Raw genomic sequence first — 16922 nt, 5'->3', positions numbered from 1 at the left:
CCTTATCTTTAGTGTTTCTTAGAAGGGTTGTGTGCGTAGGCACGTCGGACTCCAGAGCCACCATGTCGTGAGAGGTTGCTCGGTGGTTGATTGGTGAAATGGGCAGGCGGGTTTTGGTGGATTTTTTTGGCAGCTCATTTGGTGAGGCTGTGTGGAGCAGGCAAGTCTGCCCTCTAGTGGTGAGCTGCATGTAAATGCACCTTACTGTCTCAAAGACGGGCAATAATGTTAGCTTTCTTCAATGACCTTTTTAACTGATGGGCAGCATGCTTGTAAACTGTAATGGGAAGGAGTCCAGATGCTGTGTGTGTGTGTAGATCAGGTGTGCCCTGTGAGCTAATGTGAGCTACATTTGAAATTATCTACTGCAAAAAAACAAACAAAAAAACAAAAACAAATCTATTGCTAAAAATGTAAAAATATGTTCCTTAATGCACAGATCCTTACAGCACAATACAATTCGATAAATGTATGGTCCCTACCTTATTCTGTTGGTTTGGACTAATGTTGTTGATGTGAAGAAAAGGCTGACTCGCATAAGTAGAGCAATGCAGTGAGACGTAGCACATTTCCCCATGTTTGATGAGTAAGTTCCAAAACTGTCCGTTATGGGCCTGCAGCTTCAACTGACCGCCAGCCTCTGTAGTCATAAGACATCATCCTGTGTTGGACCTTTGCCGCGATGGTATCAACCTCAGTATCCTCTCCAAATGGAAAGCACATAGATGTAGTGATTTGGCTCAAGTAAAGCGAAGTCTTGAAATGGTATCTGGAATGTTCAATCTGCTCTGTGTAGCGTGCGCGGCGTGCGCCACACTGTCGAGTTGTGCACATATCTTCCCATGCTTCTCCAGCTCTGATGAGATGTTTCGGAAGTTCCCCAAGTCATGACGCTGCAGCCGTAACAATGTTTTTTTCCAACTCTCGCCCCTCTTTGTTTTGTGTTCAGGGTTTGATGGGTCAGCCCCAGCTCCTGGACTCCCCACTCTCCCATCAGCCCCTGCATCAGCAGCAGCACCACCGGCAGGACCAGGGGCCCCCCCATCAGCACCAGGGCCCCCCCCAGCAGCACCAGCACCAGCAGCACCCCGGGGACCCCCTGCCCCTCATGCACTTGGGCCAGCAGGGCTTCCGCCAGCAGCAGCAGCAGATGCAGCACATGCACGGCGGCCCGCGGCAGATGCAGCACCGCCCGCAGAACCCACAGCAGGGCAACGCCCATTCCAGACCACGCATGGTGAGCCACACATGCACGCTACACACACATCATGTCCCTATGCATGTAGACGCACATTTATTTATTTTTAAATGTAATAAAGTGGCTAAACAATTGTGTTTTATACCTATGTTCACTATAAATGGCTAATATACTGGAGAGAACTTATTATTATTTATTTTTTTTGTGAAACCTTTTGCACAGAAGTCATGCAGAGGATGCTGTCCAGTTGTTCCTTCAGTAAATTGTGCATTAAATGTTGTGTGTTCCAGAGCCCCCCGTCACCCATGCAGCAGATGCAGGCTCTCTCTCAGCGCAACAGCAACCTGCGTGAGCTGCCCATTGCCCAGGGCAACTTCGGTAACAACAACAACAACAACTCGCAGTCGCCCAACAGAGGAGGGCACCAGCAGCAGCGGCCCATGGGCAGAGGGATGCAGGGCCTGGGCGGGCACCAGGGCCCCAACGGCCAGAATGCCCGCGGGGGTCTGGGCGGCAGAGGGCTAGGGCCCGGCCGAGGCCAGGGCATGGGCAGAGGGCAGCCGGTGCCAGAGAGGACAGTGGTGAGCAAGACCCCAGCAGAGACGCCCCCAGCACCACCCCCTCAGGTCAGTCAGGCTCAGGACAGATACGGGCAGTTGGGTTGCAGTGAAGCAAAAGTCTTCTTGGGACTTAAAGCAGCCCATTACATGGATTATGATGTAATGTAATGCTGCTTTATTTCATTCAAGTTACTATGTAGCTACAAAATAGTAATAGTTTGTCACATCTCATCGTTTTCAAGTAACCAACCACATTGAACTCAACTTATCACTACCCTGCTAAGCATTTATGTCTAAATAATAAAGTAGGGTAAATGTAAGTAATGTATATGTATTTTAATTGCAAAAAGGTTTCTGTCCAGCCAGGCTTTGTGTAAGCATCTCACTGTGTACCTCTTCACACCTCTGTAAAAGAGCAGCATCCTCTCTCCGACTGCGGTCTCCCCTGGGTAATGTGTGTGTGGAGTAGAGCGGAGTAGGCAGATTCGGTTAATTAAGACTCCATTATTAGGTCACCAATGAGGTCCAGGTCTGACAGGCTACTGAGAGCCAATCAATACTCCAGACTGCTGCATTGTCTTTTATCCACTTGGATCCTATGGCTTGACCGTCCTGTAATGCTGTCTTATGTCCATGTCAAGACTATTCGAAGGAGAATTGTAATTGTGGGTTTTAGGCCACAGCTGAGAGAGATTTTAAGATTTTCGAAAAGCAGCTCAGCTACAAAACAGCTGCAGTGGGAGTTGATTCTTGTCCATTGTTAATTATAATTTAGCGAAGGCAATTTGACCGATGCATGGAAGGCATTATCATTACTTGGTGCGTAAAGGGGTCATGATGTGAATTTGGTTGACTTGGTTATATACCTGCTGTGTCAGCCAAGGCTCAACGTTAACTTTTAAAAGTGGTTAAGAAGGGTTGCAAGCCAACCAAAATGTGGTTACCACTTGTAACAACTTGGTAGCCAAGGGCAACCGGGCAACCATTAATGTGGAACCCTGGTGTCAGCCGTCCTGTGTGTGTTTGCACCCATATAGCTATGACATTTCTCTCTCATGATCGTTTGTCAGCCTCTACTATTTTGCATTTTTTTTGTTGTTTTTTTTTGTGCTATGTAAAGTGACCTTGGGTTTGTGAAAGGCTGAATATAAATAATGTAGTTAATTGTTAGTGTTGCGCGGTTGTAGGTGGACCCTGACGAGGACGAGGAGACGCGTCAGTACCGGCTGAAGCTGGAGGAGCAGAAGCGTCTGCGCGAGAAGATCCTCAAGCAGAAGGAGGAGCGACGCCAGATGCAGGCCGGCATGCGCAAGCGCGAGCTGCTGCAGCGCATCAGCGCCCCCCAGAACCAGACGCCCAACCAGCCCAACCAACCCCCAGCAGCAGCAGCAGCAGCAGAAACCCCCACCCCCCCAACCAGCCCTCACGCCTCAGGCTCCACAGCCGATCCCCGCCCTCCCTGCCAACGGAGCCCTGCAGACCCAGCCCTCCATCCCCACCGTGCCCCGGCCCAACGTCAAGACCCGCCTGCAGATGGCTAAGCCGCAGCCCCAGCCTGGCGTCGCCCAGCAGAACAGTGGGCCAAATCCCGGCCAGTGGCATCAGCAGCAGCAGCAGCTGCAGCAACAACAGCAGCAGCAGAGGAGGGGGATGAATCAACAGAACACCCAGGGCCCCATGGGGAACATGCCCAGGCAGGGTGCCCCGATGGAGGGGACGTTTCCAGGCCAGCCCCAGGCTCCGGGGCCCAGGCCTGGAGGGAAGCGGACAGTCATGCAGAGGCAAAACAGTACGGGCTCTCCTCAGCTCCCTCAGAAAGTTCGGGTGGTCAAGCTCTGCGCAGGGGTGAGTGAGACCTTTTTCTCGTCTACCGTTTTACTTTCTCTCTCTCTCTCTCTCTCTCTCATTGGCGCCAGATTGGGATTTAAGTGTGACTTGTTCATTGATCGCTCCACTTCCGTAAAGTTCACACCTCTCAAGATCCTGCATGATATTTTTGTCTCTTCCCCCAGCTATTTTCATGACACAAATGTCATCACATCCTCACAGACATAAAGACACAAAAGCCGGTATCGCAAAGACAAAAGGAGAAATTTTCCAATTATTTTTAAAAGTCAAAGAGCCCCCCTTTAACTCCCTTTCCCTTTCTCTTCTCAAAGTTTTAAGATTTTAAGTCTGCCGTGAGTGACATTAAGGTGGAAATGACGTGTCGTTCGAATGGAATTGATCTATAAAACACTCCTGGTGTTCTTCTGTTGCCGCCACAACGTCTCTCTTGCTTTCGGCGCATAAATGGCACCAACTTCTCCAGTCAATAAAAAGAGAGCGGAGTGACATTTCCCTCCCGTCGTTTGGAAGATGTGCACGTTCTGCTCTTAAAGGTTGGCGTCGGCTGAAAGTTACCTCGATCTCTCGCGCTGAAAGATCTCCCCAAAGTTTGGGGAAAGCAGCTGGAATCCAGCTTAATGCGCTGAAGCTTGGGGAAAGTGTCATTAAAATGTTACTGCCTTGGAGCTGTTGTGATTGCTCCCTTAGAGAAATAGAGTGGCTCTCCAGGCTTTCCGCTGAAGTTTTTTGTATTGAGGTTGGCCCGATGGTGATCTGTAGAAAGTCCCATACTCATACACTGCACACACACACACACACACACACACACACACACACACACACACGCCACAAATGCTCTGATTGAGAGGCGGAGATGTGGGACTGCGGCGGCCATAGATAAAGATAACTGGACGGGATGTCAGCCTCGCTAATGGAAACCTGCACGGAGATGTCTAAAGCACCGGCGCTCTGACAGAGACAGAGGGAGACAGGAGAGGGAGAGACGGGGGGATGAATTAAATAGGAAGAGAGAGACAGCGATGAAACCTGCGCTGCAAAGCTGATTTTCCAGATGCTGCCCCCAAGACGCTGTCATCCTCGGCAGCTCGACAATGCTATCTCTCCCTTTCTCCCTCTTTTAGTGTCTCTCTATCCTTTGCTCCTCCTCTGCTTCCCTTCAGCCCATCACTCAGGTGTGAGTGAGAGAGACAGAGAATAGGTGTCAGTCCATAAGATTGGGCTAATTTATCATGTGTTGGCACGTGGGGGCTTAGCGCTGTAATACCTGTAGAAGAACAGCAGAGAAAGAGATTCCTTCTCATCCTCCTCCACCTCTCCTGGCTTAACGTAGATAAGGGCAAATTAAATTTTCACCGCCAATAATACAAGAAGAGGGAAGCGGCCAGAGAAGAGAAGGGTTCTGTGTGTGTGTGTGTGTGTGTGTGTGTGTGTGTGTGTGCGTGCGCGCGTGTGTGTGTGTGTGGAAGAGGCAGAGAAAGATGTGTATAATCAGTGGAAGTGATTTCTATAGAGCCGGATTAAACCATCTACCCGCTGATCGTCAGACAGATTGCATAGATAGTGTGGACGTTCCCCCTTTTCTTCTTTTGTGAATGGGAAGACGGCGGAGATTGGCGCTGAAGGGGGACGTTAGGCCTATGTGGTGACCCTTGAAAGGAAGACAAAGGGGGAATGAGATAAGGAAGTTAAGGCAGAGATTACGTATGCAGCCTCCACTAAAAGGAAATGAAGAAAGGCTTCTAGTCGAGGCCTTAACAAATAGCCTATACATTCTGAAAGCCCGACTTCATTTGTTGCATTTTATTCATGCAAGAAGCTATCAAATTGGATTCAGAAAGGACCAATGTAAAAGCGAACCTGACCTGAAAGAAAGTCAAGAGATGGCAGACCAGTGCTTTGAACGTCCCCATCAGGTTTAAAGTCTTGCCACCTCATCCACATTCTCTGGTCTTTGGTCTCTGCATTTATCCCAATCCGTGAATTAGTGAAACACACTCAGCACACAGTGAGGTGAAGCACACACTAATCCCGACGCAGTGAGCTGCCTGCTACAGCGGTGCTCGGGAGAGCAGTGAGGGGTTAGGTGCCTTGCTCAAGGGCACTTCAGGCGTTCCTACTGGTCGGTGTTCGAACTGGCACAAGTCCGAAGCGCTAACCAGTAGGCCACGCCTGCCCCCCTGCCCCCCTTACTCATTTGCACTATCACCATGACACTCACTCACACAGAGCACCTTACCTTACCTTACTATGCACAGAGAATCACAGGCTCAGTCCCTATGTGGATACTGTTTTTAGAATTGAAATTAAGTAGAATTTAGAATTAGAATTTAGATTAAGTGTTAGTTAGTATAATTTGTATTTTAGTATATTTAGTATATTCTTTATCTTCTACTGTCCTTATTGCTTAGTTGTGTTTTTATATTATATATTTTTAATGACTTTCTGCTGTTAGTGAATGTGTGTGTGTTGTCTGTATGCTGCTGAGACCTTGAATTTCCCCTGGGGATCAATAAAGTATCTATCTATCTATCTCTGTGTGTGTGTTAACAATATGATGCTGTGTTCCCTTAAGGGTGCCGACACTCCTGACGCAGCTGTCCCAGTGGAGCAGCCACAGCCCATCGGGCGACTCCCCCCACAGCCACGCCAGCTCCCCATCCGAAAGGTCACCATGGGAACAGGCGGACAGCAGCAGCAGCAGCATCCCCCGGGACAGGGAGGCAGGGGCCTCCCACAACCCAACAGGGTAAGACACTGGGCATTTCTCAACCCAACAGGGTAACACTGGGTATTTCTCAACCCAGCAGGGTAAGACACTGGGCATTTCTCAACCCAACAGGGTAACACTGGGTATTTCTCAACCCAGCAGGGTAAGACACTGGGCATTTCTTAAAGCACCATAAATTAGACAGTGGGACTACATTCTTGTTTTGTAAAAGCATATGTGGGTAAAGTCTGGGTATGCATTCATATTATTGGTTTTCCTGTAAAGGCCTTGCCTACTTATAAGTACATAATAATAATAATAATAATAATAAGGGGCACTTGATCATTTACACAATCCACAATTAACATGCTTTTAAGTGTGTGTCTGTTATTATTGAGCTTAGTTGAGCAGTTAATGCCACTAGAAAGCATCTTAATGTGTCACAGCATGCAATTTCCTGATAGAAAGAAGCGGCAGTGTTCTCTGCTACCTTCAGTCAGACATGACGAGCTAACCTCTGCTCCGCTAGACTGTATGTCTCCAGGGTCCAACCTCTGTGGAGAACACACACACACACACACACACACAGAGAGCAGCCTGACTAATAATGTTGGACAGTACGGCAGCTGCTGTGGTTCTTCGGGGAGGGGTGGGGGTCGCTATTGTGGGGACAACACGCACCCCCCTCTCCCACCCCCCAGCCTCTTCGATGTGCCTGTCACCACGGCAACGTCTCCAAGGAGGTGTGGAACAAGTGTCACATACATCCACCTTCAACATGGCTGTCTGCCTCTCTGGGGTATAGATCCCTGCTCGCTCACACACACTTCCAGACGTACAAACACACACACTCACTCACATACGCATATGCACACACACCACACACAGGCGTACAGTGCATACACGTAGGCGTTCACTTCCCCCAGCTGTCTGACAGCATCAGAGGAGCGGGTCGCTGGCTGATGTTCCGTCTGGCTCCAGTGCCTGTCTGGGCCGTGTTCCTCTCTGCTCAGGAACAGCACACCACACCACAGCCATCCACTCTACACCGTGCGCACACGCTGAGCCGTTCTGTTCCGTTGGATGTGCGGCACACTTCAGAGCTCATCGCACTCGTGGGCCCGATGGATGATGGGATGCGACACAGCAGTAGTGACGATAATGACAGGAGATGAGGGGAAAAGAGCTTGCCTGTCTTGCAGTGTCTCATGCGAAAATCTGCTTGAATGATTTGCAGATGTTTTCCCACCTCTATTTCAGAGGGAAGAAGACGGGAAGATACAGATTGCATATACGCACCGGTATTACGCAATACATGTATTTTCCTTCTTTCACACTTCTCTTTCCATATCTCTCTCTTTCTCTCTCTCTTCCTCCCTCTCCATCCCTCCCTCCCTCTCTCTCTCTCTCTTCCTCCCTCTCCATCCCTCCCTCCCTTTCTCTCTCTCTCTTCCTCCCTCTCCATCCCTCCCTCCCTCTCTCTCTCCCTCCCTCTCCATCCCTCCCTCCCTTTCTCAATCTCTCTCTTCCTCCCTCTCCATCCCTCCCTCTCTTTCTCTCTCTCTTCCTCCCTCTCCATCCCTCCCTCCCTTTCTCTCTCTCTTCCTCCCTCTCCATCCCTCCCTCCCTTTCTCTCTCTCTCCCTCCCTCCCTCCCAGGTGGTGATGCCAGGGAGAGGCAGAGGCCGCGGTGCTCGCGGGGGTCGTATGATGGCCACCAGGCAGAGCGGGCGTGTTCAGGAGGAGCGCACCACGGTCTCCATCGAGGGCCTGTCCACCTCCACCACAGAGAAGCAGCTCCGGAACCTGCTGCAGTCCATTGGGCCCATCCAGGTATGTTCAGCCACTATTTACACTATTATCGGGCGGTGGTAGTGTAGTGGTTAAGGAACTGGGCTAGCGTGCAGTAGCCTGAAAGTTCCCGGCTTCCACCGTTGTGCCCTTGAGCAAGGTACTTAACCCCAATTTGCTCCGGGGACAATGTGATCCCTTGTAATATAGCTGACATATGTAAGTCACTTTGGTCAAGAAGTGTCTGCTAAATGTAATGTAATATTTAAGTGTTATCATGTTGTGGTCCCTTGTCATGTGTGGCTACAAGAGATTTGGGAAACTGCGTTTAATGTTTTAACATCACAATTTATATCTAGAATGAGTGGAATTTCATGTAATGTGGTACCTGCATACATTTTGTTGTTGTGCGTAACCCTGTAAAATTGCTGTGTCTGTGCATTTCACAGATGTTCGAGATGGTGCCCCAGCAGAGGAAGGCCGTTGCCAAGTTCATCAACCCACAGCATGCCCAGAGCTTCCAGCACAGTTTCCACAGGTGAGCTGACCACACCGACACCAGTGAGCATCCACACAAAGAACCCCCCCCTAGCTGGTGGTGTTAAACAAATATATTGTAGGTCTCCTCCTTCACTCACTGTCAGGAGGCACTGTATATCCTATGGCCCAGTCCCATTTCTCTCTTTGGCCTTACCTCTTCATTCTAACCCTCTGTTTTGTGCAGGGTAGACATGTCCTTGGATAGGACTGTCCTTAGAATATCTTAGTTCAATGTAGATGCAAAGGAATATGAAAATAGATTATTATAACACGCATTTCTGAAAAATCGCTATTCGTAATTTCAGTAAAACTTATTATCAGCTAAACAATGTGACTAGTGAATTATTTCCAAGCTGAAAAACAGCAGATTTTCTGCACCTCTGCTTATTAATCTGATATCAGGTCATTAGTGTCCCATGAGTGATTAGTGACATTGATGCCCACCTATCCCCTGTAAGCAAGAGAATTCACTACAAGCTGAGGATGTCCGGCAAAAACACTCTTGTCACTGTTCCAAGGAACTAGATGAGGGGAAAGGGTTATGGGTCTAAAGGAGAGAAGAGATTGGGCCTAAGTCTATTTGGCACTTAACATAGATTAAGAAATGGGAATCAACTGGATATTACATCCAAAATTAAGGCCAAAATGGTGACTCAGTTTTGCGAAATTGAAACCATGATTTCCTATAAGATTCAAATTATATGAATTAACCCATTTAGTCGCATGACAGTTGCACATAACATACTATTACGTCCCTCATTGTTAACATAAAACTACATAACCAAACAGAATGTGGAAAATTCTGGGGGGTTTGGGTTTGGTCTTGTGGATGTCAGTCATCAGACCTCTATGATGTTGAAAATTTCTGTCACCATCGCAGATAAGCTTAAGGTTCTGTCAATTGGCCCATTATTTGCCACATTTGTTTGACTTGACCGCAACAAAAAATCTGCTTCCAATCTAGTTTTAAGGTTTTTTTTATTATGATTGTTTCCCTGTTAATTGTCATTTGGACACATGGGGGCAAGCGTTAACAATAGATAGTCAGCCTCCTTTCTCTGTGTTGTGTGACACAGAAAGCCCATGTCTCACTCCGAACTCCTCGAAAATCACCACAGGCACATGATCGATCTGTCTCACATTGACGTGTCCATCATCGACGGCTGAGACGAGAGCAGCGGCTCACCCAGAGACGAGACGAGAGGAGAGGAGACGAGTGGAGACGTGGGGGGGATTTGGATGGATGGTGTCAGGTCGAGGGAAGAGGAGAGCGTTCCGGAGGGCGCAAACTAACACTAGCATGTCGGGCTCTGCTGTAAAGGAGGGGAGAAATGGCACCCCACCTCAGACAAACGCACCTCTCTGATACAGGAGAACTTTCTGTCACCCAGCGACAATGGAGCGCCGATTCTGACTGATCGCGTCCAGACCACTTGAGAAAACAAGAGCCGAATAAACAAACTGGGTTACGTCTCCAATGTGTTCATTACAGTGAATGCCCTCATGCGGAGGAGACTGGAGTTGTGTTTCTAGCCTGGTTTTTGTTACGTTGGCACCAGTTGTTTTCGATGCCATTGGCAAGAAAGAGACTTGAGGATTCAGAGTTTAGTCACAGCTACACCACCAACAAACACATACCAACAACACCAACAGCACCAAACAGTCGACACCTGGTAATGGTTGCACCCCGCTCCTGTCATAGCCATTCTTAGTAAAAACCTGTAGATTGCAGTTGTTGTAACTCTCAAATGTCCCATGAAATAGAAGTCTCTCCCGCTATTACATTCTTGATGCCTTTAGTACTTTGAACCACAGCCTTGAGTTGTTCGTCCTCTACGGTAGTGCTATTTATCACCTGTAGGGGGTGGTGTCTGACCACAAATCTCTTGTCCATAGTCAGGATGTCTGTGTGAGGCCCCATTATAGCTTTTTTTCACTGGACTAACAGCACTACCTACTGGAGAACATGATTCGAGAAAAGTGGTCTTTTCAGTGACCACTATATTTAACAACCCTCTCTCTCTGAGTAAGAACTGCTTGATGTTTCAGTATGGGAACACTAGCATATGATCTTGAGTTTTAGTCCACAGGCTGGCTTTGGCATAATACTGGCATTGTTATCTATCGCTGATGATTTCACAATTGTTTGCCGTGTAACAGTTACTTTGGTCTATTTTGGGGGCAATTTATATCGTTGACTGAGCAGCTGAGATCATTTGCCTTTTCATGAATGGCCTTCTCATAACAATATACTAGATTATTGTAGTGACACAAACACTGGCACGTCAAAACATTTTAATGACACACTTTGGTTTTGTTTTTACTTCTTTTAGTACTTAGTTATTGTTTTATGCACAGGCTGAAGGGAATGTCACACTGAGAACGTACAGAGGACGTCATACCGTAAGAAAGTGTAAAAACACTAATTTGAGAGATGAGATCTCCAAAGTGATTAAGGCTCTTTATACCAGTTTGAGTTTTTCAATGTCTTTGTCTGAACAGCCCCTTTAAGCTTGTTTATCATTTTGACGTCTTAGATTTTGGTTAGCGGTTTCGGGTGTGGGAGTGTGCGGTTGATGGCTAGCTGTAGTTTTCTGATTGCAGTGGTCGGTGGGTTAGGCTGGGCTTTGCTTTGCTGTGTTGAGTTTGTGTTCTGTTGCCCCTGTGTGGAGGACCGCATCCCTGTGGCTGTGCACTGGCTGTGTGCATAGGGGGAAATACTGCAGAGGTGTTATAAAAGTGATCTAATATATCACTGGATTGGCTTTGAGATTATGATGTTTATTTCGGCAAATCAGTGATGCACATTCTACTGTGTGTTCGGTCAATTTATAATGTCGGACTTTCCTCCTCATGGCGTTCTAGAGTTTCGGAGTATTTACATTTGTATACGAAGTACATACAACCCCTTCATGTGTACAGCTCTACAGAGCTGCTCTATCTCTTTGCATTCGCAGTTTCCCTTGTTGACCTCATTATTCTTTGCATACATGCATTGATATTCACAACATGATATGTATGGTAGTTTTTCTCTGCTAGTTGCAGTTGTGTCCCTCCACTTCACACAAATTTCTGTTGATTATAAACAAATCCCTGGCATCAAAAAAACACATTGAGATTCATTCACATAGAAGGAGATGTTAACATTGTAATAACCTGTAAAGTACTATAGTAAATGATCAAAAGAGAATCACCCCTTCCCCAGTTTATGCATCCCAGCCTTCAGTTAGTCTGACTATGTTGGCCATCATAAATATGTTTATATTATAAGGAGGAAACAACATTTAGCCCCACCAGACACAAAATCTCTGTTTGACTGTGAGGAAGGAGTATGTCGTTTTCTAAACAGTGGGAGCAACCATTATCTGTGTGTCGGTGATCATGTACATATTGAACAGTACACGAGTCAGGTAACCCTTTTTTTGTTTTGATTCATTTTTACTAGTATTATGTTTACCGCGGTGGTTCCGGAGTTTTTTTGCGCAGTGTACATAGTAGGACCTAAAGACTTCAATTTATGTGCTGCAAACACATCCAACCACCCATTCTCCACGTATACATAAAGATTAATGTCAGTAGCTTCGACATTTTAGATGTGTTTTGTTTGTATCTAGGACATTGAGGCCTTGGTTTCTTCATGAGTTCAAGCTTCATTGAAAGCATTTTTAATGTAAAAAAAATAAAACATGGTCATGTATATACCATATGATTATGGGTACGTGAAGCCATTGAACCACTATTTTACTATTCTCTGTGTGATGTCATTGTTGGTTGACCATGACGGTGACGATGGTGCCTATGGTGATGCCCTACTGAGTTGGTCCAGTTTTATTGCATTTTATTTTGATGTTCTCCGAAGTGTCTATCGCCCTTTTCTTGGCTTGATATGTGTGTGTGTGTGTGTGTGTGTGTGTGTGTTGTTTGTGAATGTTGTTTGTGTGTGTGTGTGCGCATGTCTGTGGTTGTATGTGTATACCTATGAATTGCTCTTCAATATGCATTTATTTTGAAAACTAATTGATTGTAGAAAGAGAATATGAGGGTGCATTATGTTGTATAAGGTATTATTTTGCTTAGTAGCTTGTATCAAGCATTTGAAGCTGCTCTTGCACATTTTTTTACAGAAATATTGCCAAAACTTGAATGACAAGTTCTCTTAAGCTTTTAACCATGAACTGTATTCTGCTGTGTGTGGTGAACTTGTACATTGCTGTTGGCTCTACTGAGTACAAGAGTACAAAAAAGTAGTCGAGGTGTAATTAGCAAGAAAGTTCTACATCTGTAGGTACATCTACAGTAACGTTTACGGTTGTTGTTTTTTTTAAAAAGAAGTATCTTTTTGAGTCTTATTCACTGAATCAAGTCAGTGGAGGTAATGTTGCTGTTAAACAGTTGAAGAAATATCGAGGTTTGGAATGTTCGTGGTTAATACCGCAAAATCCTGGACCTGACAATATCCCTAAAAACAATTTTTATTTTCCATGTTTGTCATTTATGTTATTTATTGTTTTTTTTTTTTTCTTTTTTTTCTAGTTTTCTTACAATGCTTTATAAGTTACTGCATTTTTTATACATGAAGGTTAAGTGACGTTTTCACATTTAGATGAAGCACTGATGAATGCTCTGTATGTTTTTGCATGCTTGAAGCACTTTAATTGCAAATCCTGTGGATTTGAAAAAGTAGCAGCTGCACTGATCGGTCACGAGTAGCCTACCAATTCATGAGATCTTGTCTTATGTTTTAAACCCAGGTCCATATTGGACTTTAGAGTATCTTTTTGTAAAGGTATTTTAAGTATACTTTGGGAGGACCTTACATGACCTTCCCTAGTAGAGACCAAATGTAGGGGTGTACTATGTGTAGAAGAATGGGCAAAATCTTTTTTTTTTTTTTTTTTTTTTTCAATTTTGGGTGCAATGGTTATTTTTACAAGGTTCAAGAAAATCTGGTTCAGAGGTCCCTGATGCACATAATGTTGAGGATGTTGATCTGCTTTTTGACACTTGAACCAGATTTTTTTTGGACACAGTGGTCCTCCTTTTAAAGTTTCTGTGTCATCTGTATTTGATTTTTTTTTTTTTTTTTGCTTATCCAGGTGTCAAAGCATGGATGATGGCCGTCTTTAACGTTCTCCGATTTTTGTTCCAGGAAACGGGACAAGATGGAAACCTTTCTCACTAACAACAAGCAAGTCTGTTTTGTTTGCAGGTTCCTGGCTTGAGTTTGGACGGGACTTGTGTTAACTAATGGATTTACTACTTTTAAAACATGCTTAATGGTTTTATTGTGCCTCTCAATATCCTCTACATCTAAACCTCATTTCTTTATGCTGTCCTCTTTTCTTTACCTCTCTCTCTCTCTCTCTCTCTCTCTCTGTCCCTTCTGGTTCTTGTCAATGCATTGTGTTGCATCGCTGCTGTTTGCTGCTGGTGAATAAACCTAACCCTTCTGTTATTGAGCAGGCAAGGCCAGCTTCCTGGATTTCCTTTGTTTCTTAGCCTGAGCCAGAGAGCCACACAGCTTTGAGACAGCTTTGAGACAGCTTTGAGACAGCTTTGAGACATCGTGGTTCACACACAATGAAAGACTTACCCCTGAAAAACAAAAAAACAAAATTCCACCTTTTGTATACTGGCCTGACAGTGTTGTCAGACATGCACTTCTCAGTGTTTGACAAATACAAGAAAGTCTGAAGTTTTTACTGAGTATAGAATTGACTGTCCTGAAGAATTTCAGACAAACTACTTATTCAAATTGTGTAACCTCACATAGACCTGTTTTGTTTTTTTGACTTGTGATGCTCATCTGTCGACATACAAAACAAACTGTCAAAACTGCAACAGTGTGAAAAAGTACCTTTTGTTCTGAATATTTCATGTTTAATGTATGTTACTCTGACCAAAATCAAAACTGATGTCTGAGAACTCTGATCCCATTTGGGTTTTTGTCTTATAATGCTGGAAAAAAATAAACATGTTTCACAGAACCCATTGTTTTTTTATACTTGTTTGATAAGAGTATGAATTAATCATGAATGAATGAATGAATCTGGTATCAACCACATCTACAGGCCATTTTACATTAGACTGATAATGTGGACTGTATAACACAAATACAGATAGAAAATCGCCAGAGCTTATTTATACTTACCTGGAGAACTAGCTACAATATGATACATGGAATGGAGTCACCATAGCAGTCTATCATTATGAAATATTAAGCTATGGAACTTCATTGTATGGAAGTTTTCATTGAGCATTTTACATGCCACCTTATGGAAAAACCGAGCATCTGGATGTTTTCCGAGGCGGCAGTCTGCTGGTGTTTGCTGATGTCAACGTTGGCTGAAGCCTCCTTTAGCGGGCGGCCGAGCAGAGACGCGTGGTCCTCGTGGGGATTAGCGGCTAGTGTTTACCTGCTCTGAGGAATGCTCTCGCCCGACAGTCGAGCCGAGGTCACCGTACAGACTGAGACTCGCCACTCCGTCTGGGGCAAGTTTCCACCTCTCAGTATCAACAATCCCTTCAGCATACACAATGTAGGCGACGTGAAAAGAATTTCTCTTGTTGAAACAGTGGGCTTTTTAAAAGCTGGGGCTTGCGCTTGTCTTTCTGAATGTTCTGAGGTGGCTGCAGACCACAGGGTAGTGAACAGATTTGCGCAAACATCTTTTGTTTCGAGCAGCTCAAATACACATAATTAAAATGTAATCATTTTGTACCTCTAAAAGAGGTAAAGTTCTTTACGAATAAGGATGTTTTGTTGGTATAAAAAACATAAACAATTAAGGCCGACATTGTAGGCTAGGCCTACAGCCGCACTTCAATTAGTCTAGACGTAATAGCCTACCTACCATGTAGCCTAGGCCTATAGATGTCCAGGTTGAGAAAGTCTAATTTGTTAACGAATAATATGCACATGTTTGAGGTGTTTTGGTCTGCTACACGTGATGTGTATTTTATAGGTCTGAAGTAGTTAGAGGTTAAATGCCTAGTTTTTATAGCCTATTAAATTCGTCAAGCGTAAAATCTCAGCAACCAGTTTCTGTTAATAGTGTCACCATTTCGGCAACGAAATTGTGTCGTTCAAGAGAAAAGAAAATGTTTTCATGATTAAATAATGTTAGTCTTCACAACGGCTTTGATGTAACGTAGCAATATATATTTTTCAGTGGATTTTTTTTTCTGGAGAATAAGGTGGCCCGCTGTTTGCCTTGATACTGAAGTAGCCTAATTTCACTTTCCCTCAGTTCTAACTCGTCGCACCCCTTCACTTTCAAAACATGAAAGGTAGGCCTATAGGTTTATGTATAACTAACATGACAGTCTACATTGAATGTGCCTCAAAATAGGCCTGTAAAATGAATTGATCTACTAGTAGCTTCACGGCTTCACAAGTAGGACTACATTGTAGGCAGGTATAGGCCCACTTCGCTCGAATCTATTAACCTGTGGTAAGCAATTGCCAAAAAAATTAATCGCCAAGTGCTGCTATAGTGAAAAGCCCTTATACAGCTTCAGTGGGATTAATCTCAATGTGTGGTTGGTGAGTGAGACCCACCTGTTCAGATGTGTGGTTTGGAAGAATGGATTGTTTTACTGCTCAAAGCCACAAGATGTCGCTTACACACCGTGCTTGCAGTCAGACTCAATATGCGCGCAAGTTTGTGGCAACTTGTCGGCTATCCACGAATTTTGACGCAGTAAGCCAATGACAGGTCCAAAACACCAACGCATAAGAAAGAACAGGCCTTGATTAATCCACCTATTTCTCTGGATTTACAGAGGGAATAAATGCATCCACACACAAACAGTCTCGTGATAGCTGTCACTTGTCTTTGAATTACCACGGATTTAAATGAAGTGTATTCCGCAGCGGACTGAGTAAATAGGCCTGATGATCTTGTTTTATCTACGCTTCCTGTTAATGGAAATGTTTGCGTGTTCACAGAAGCTGCAATGAGATTTAGGGCTAACAAACATACTTTTGTTTAATCTGTCTGCAAGTTTTTCAGAAGTTATTTGCGAAAGGCTAACCTCTTTAAAATCTAACATCGAGCCACTACTTTTCACAAGCAGGCACCAGACAGTTCAAAGGTTGGTCGAATTTATCCCGGACTGGCGTCATCTTCAACTTAATGTCTTATTGGGCAAGTGAAATCAATAGAGCCTGATGTTCTCCACACAATTTGGCTCTCTGTCATACAATCAGGCACACGAGGATGCACAAAACGTTTATGGAGATTTACATGCAGTTAATACGACAACCCAAATTAAAC

At 44.9% G+C, this 16922-nt stretch overlaps 1 protein-coding gene across 1 annotated transcript in view; it reads left to right on the top strand.

Annotated features, from left to right (window-relative positions):
• Nucleotides 1-11790, top strand: part of rbm33a (RNA binding motif protein 33a) — a 32401-nt gene extending 20611 nt beyond the window's left edge. Inside the window, 8 exon segments of the mRNA XM_048266971.1 lie at nt 950-1237; nt 1489-1824; nt 2946-3287; nt 3319-3603; nt 6179-6352; nt 7972-8145; nt 8553-8641; nt 9762-11790. Of these exon segments, the coding sequence (XP_048122928.1) occupies nt 950-1237; nt 1489-1824; nt 2946-3287; nt 3319-3603; nt 6179-6352; nt 7972-8145; nt 8553-8641; nt 9762-9810 (1737 nt within the window). The 3' untranslated portion in view covers nt 9811-11790.
• Nucleotides 11791-16922: the final 5132 nt, after the last annotated feature.

Source organism: Alosa alosa, chromosome 16, assembly GCF_017589495.1.
Source record: "Alosa alosa isolate M-15738 ecotype Scorff River chromosome 16, AALO_Geno_1.1, whole genome shotgun sequence".
Lineage (NCBI taxonomy): Eukaryota > Metazoa > Chordata > Actinopteri > Clupeiformes > Clupeidae > Alosa > Alosa alosa.
The sequence above is the reverse complement of the archived record's forward strand: the minus strand, read 5'-3'. Positions and strand labels throughout refer to the sequence as shown.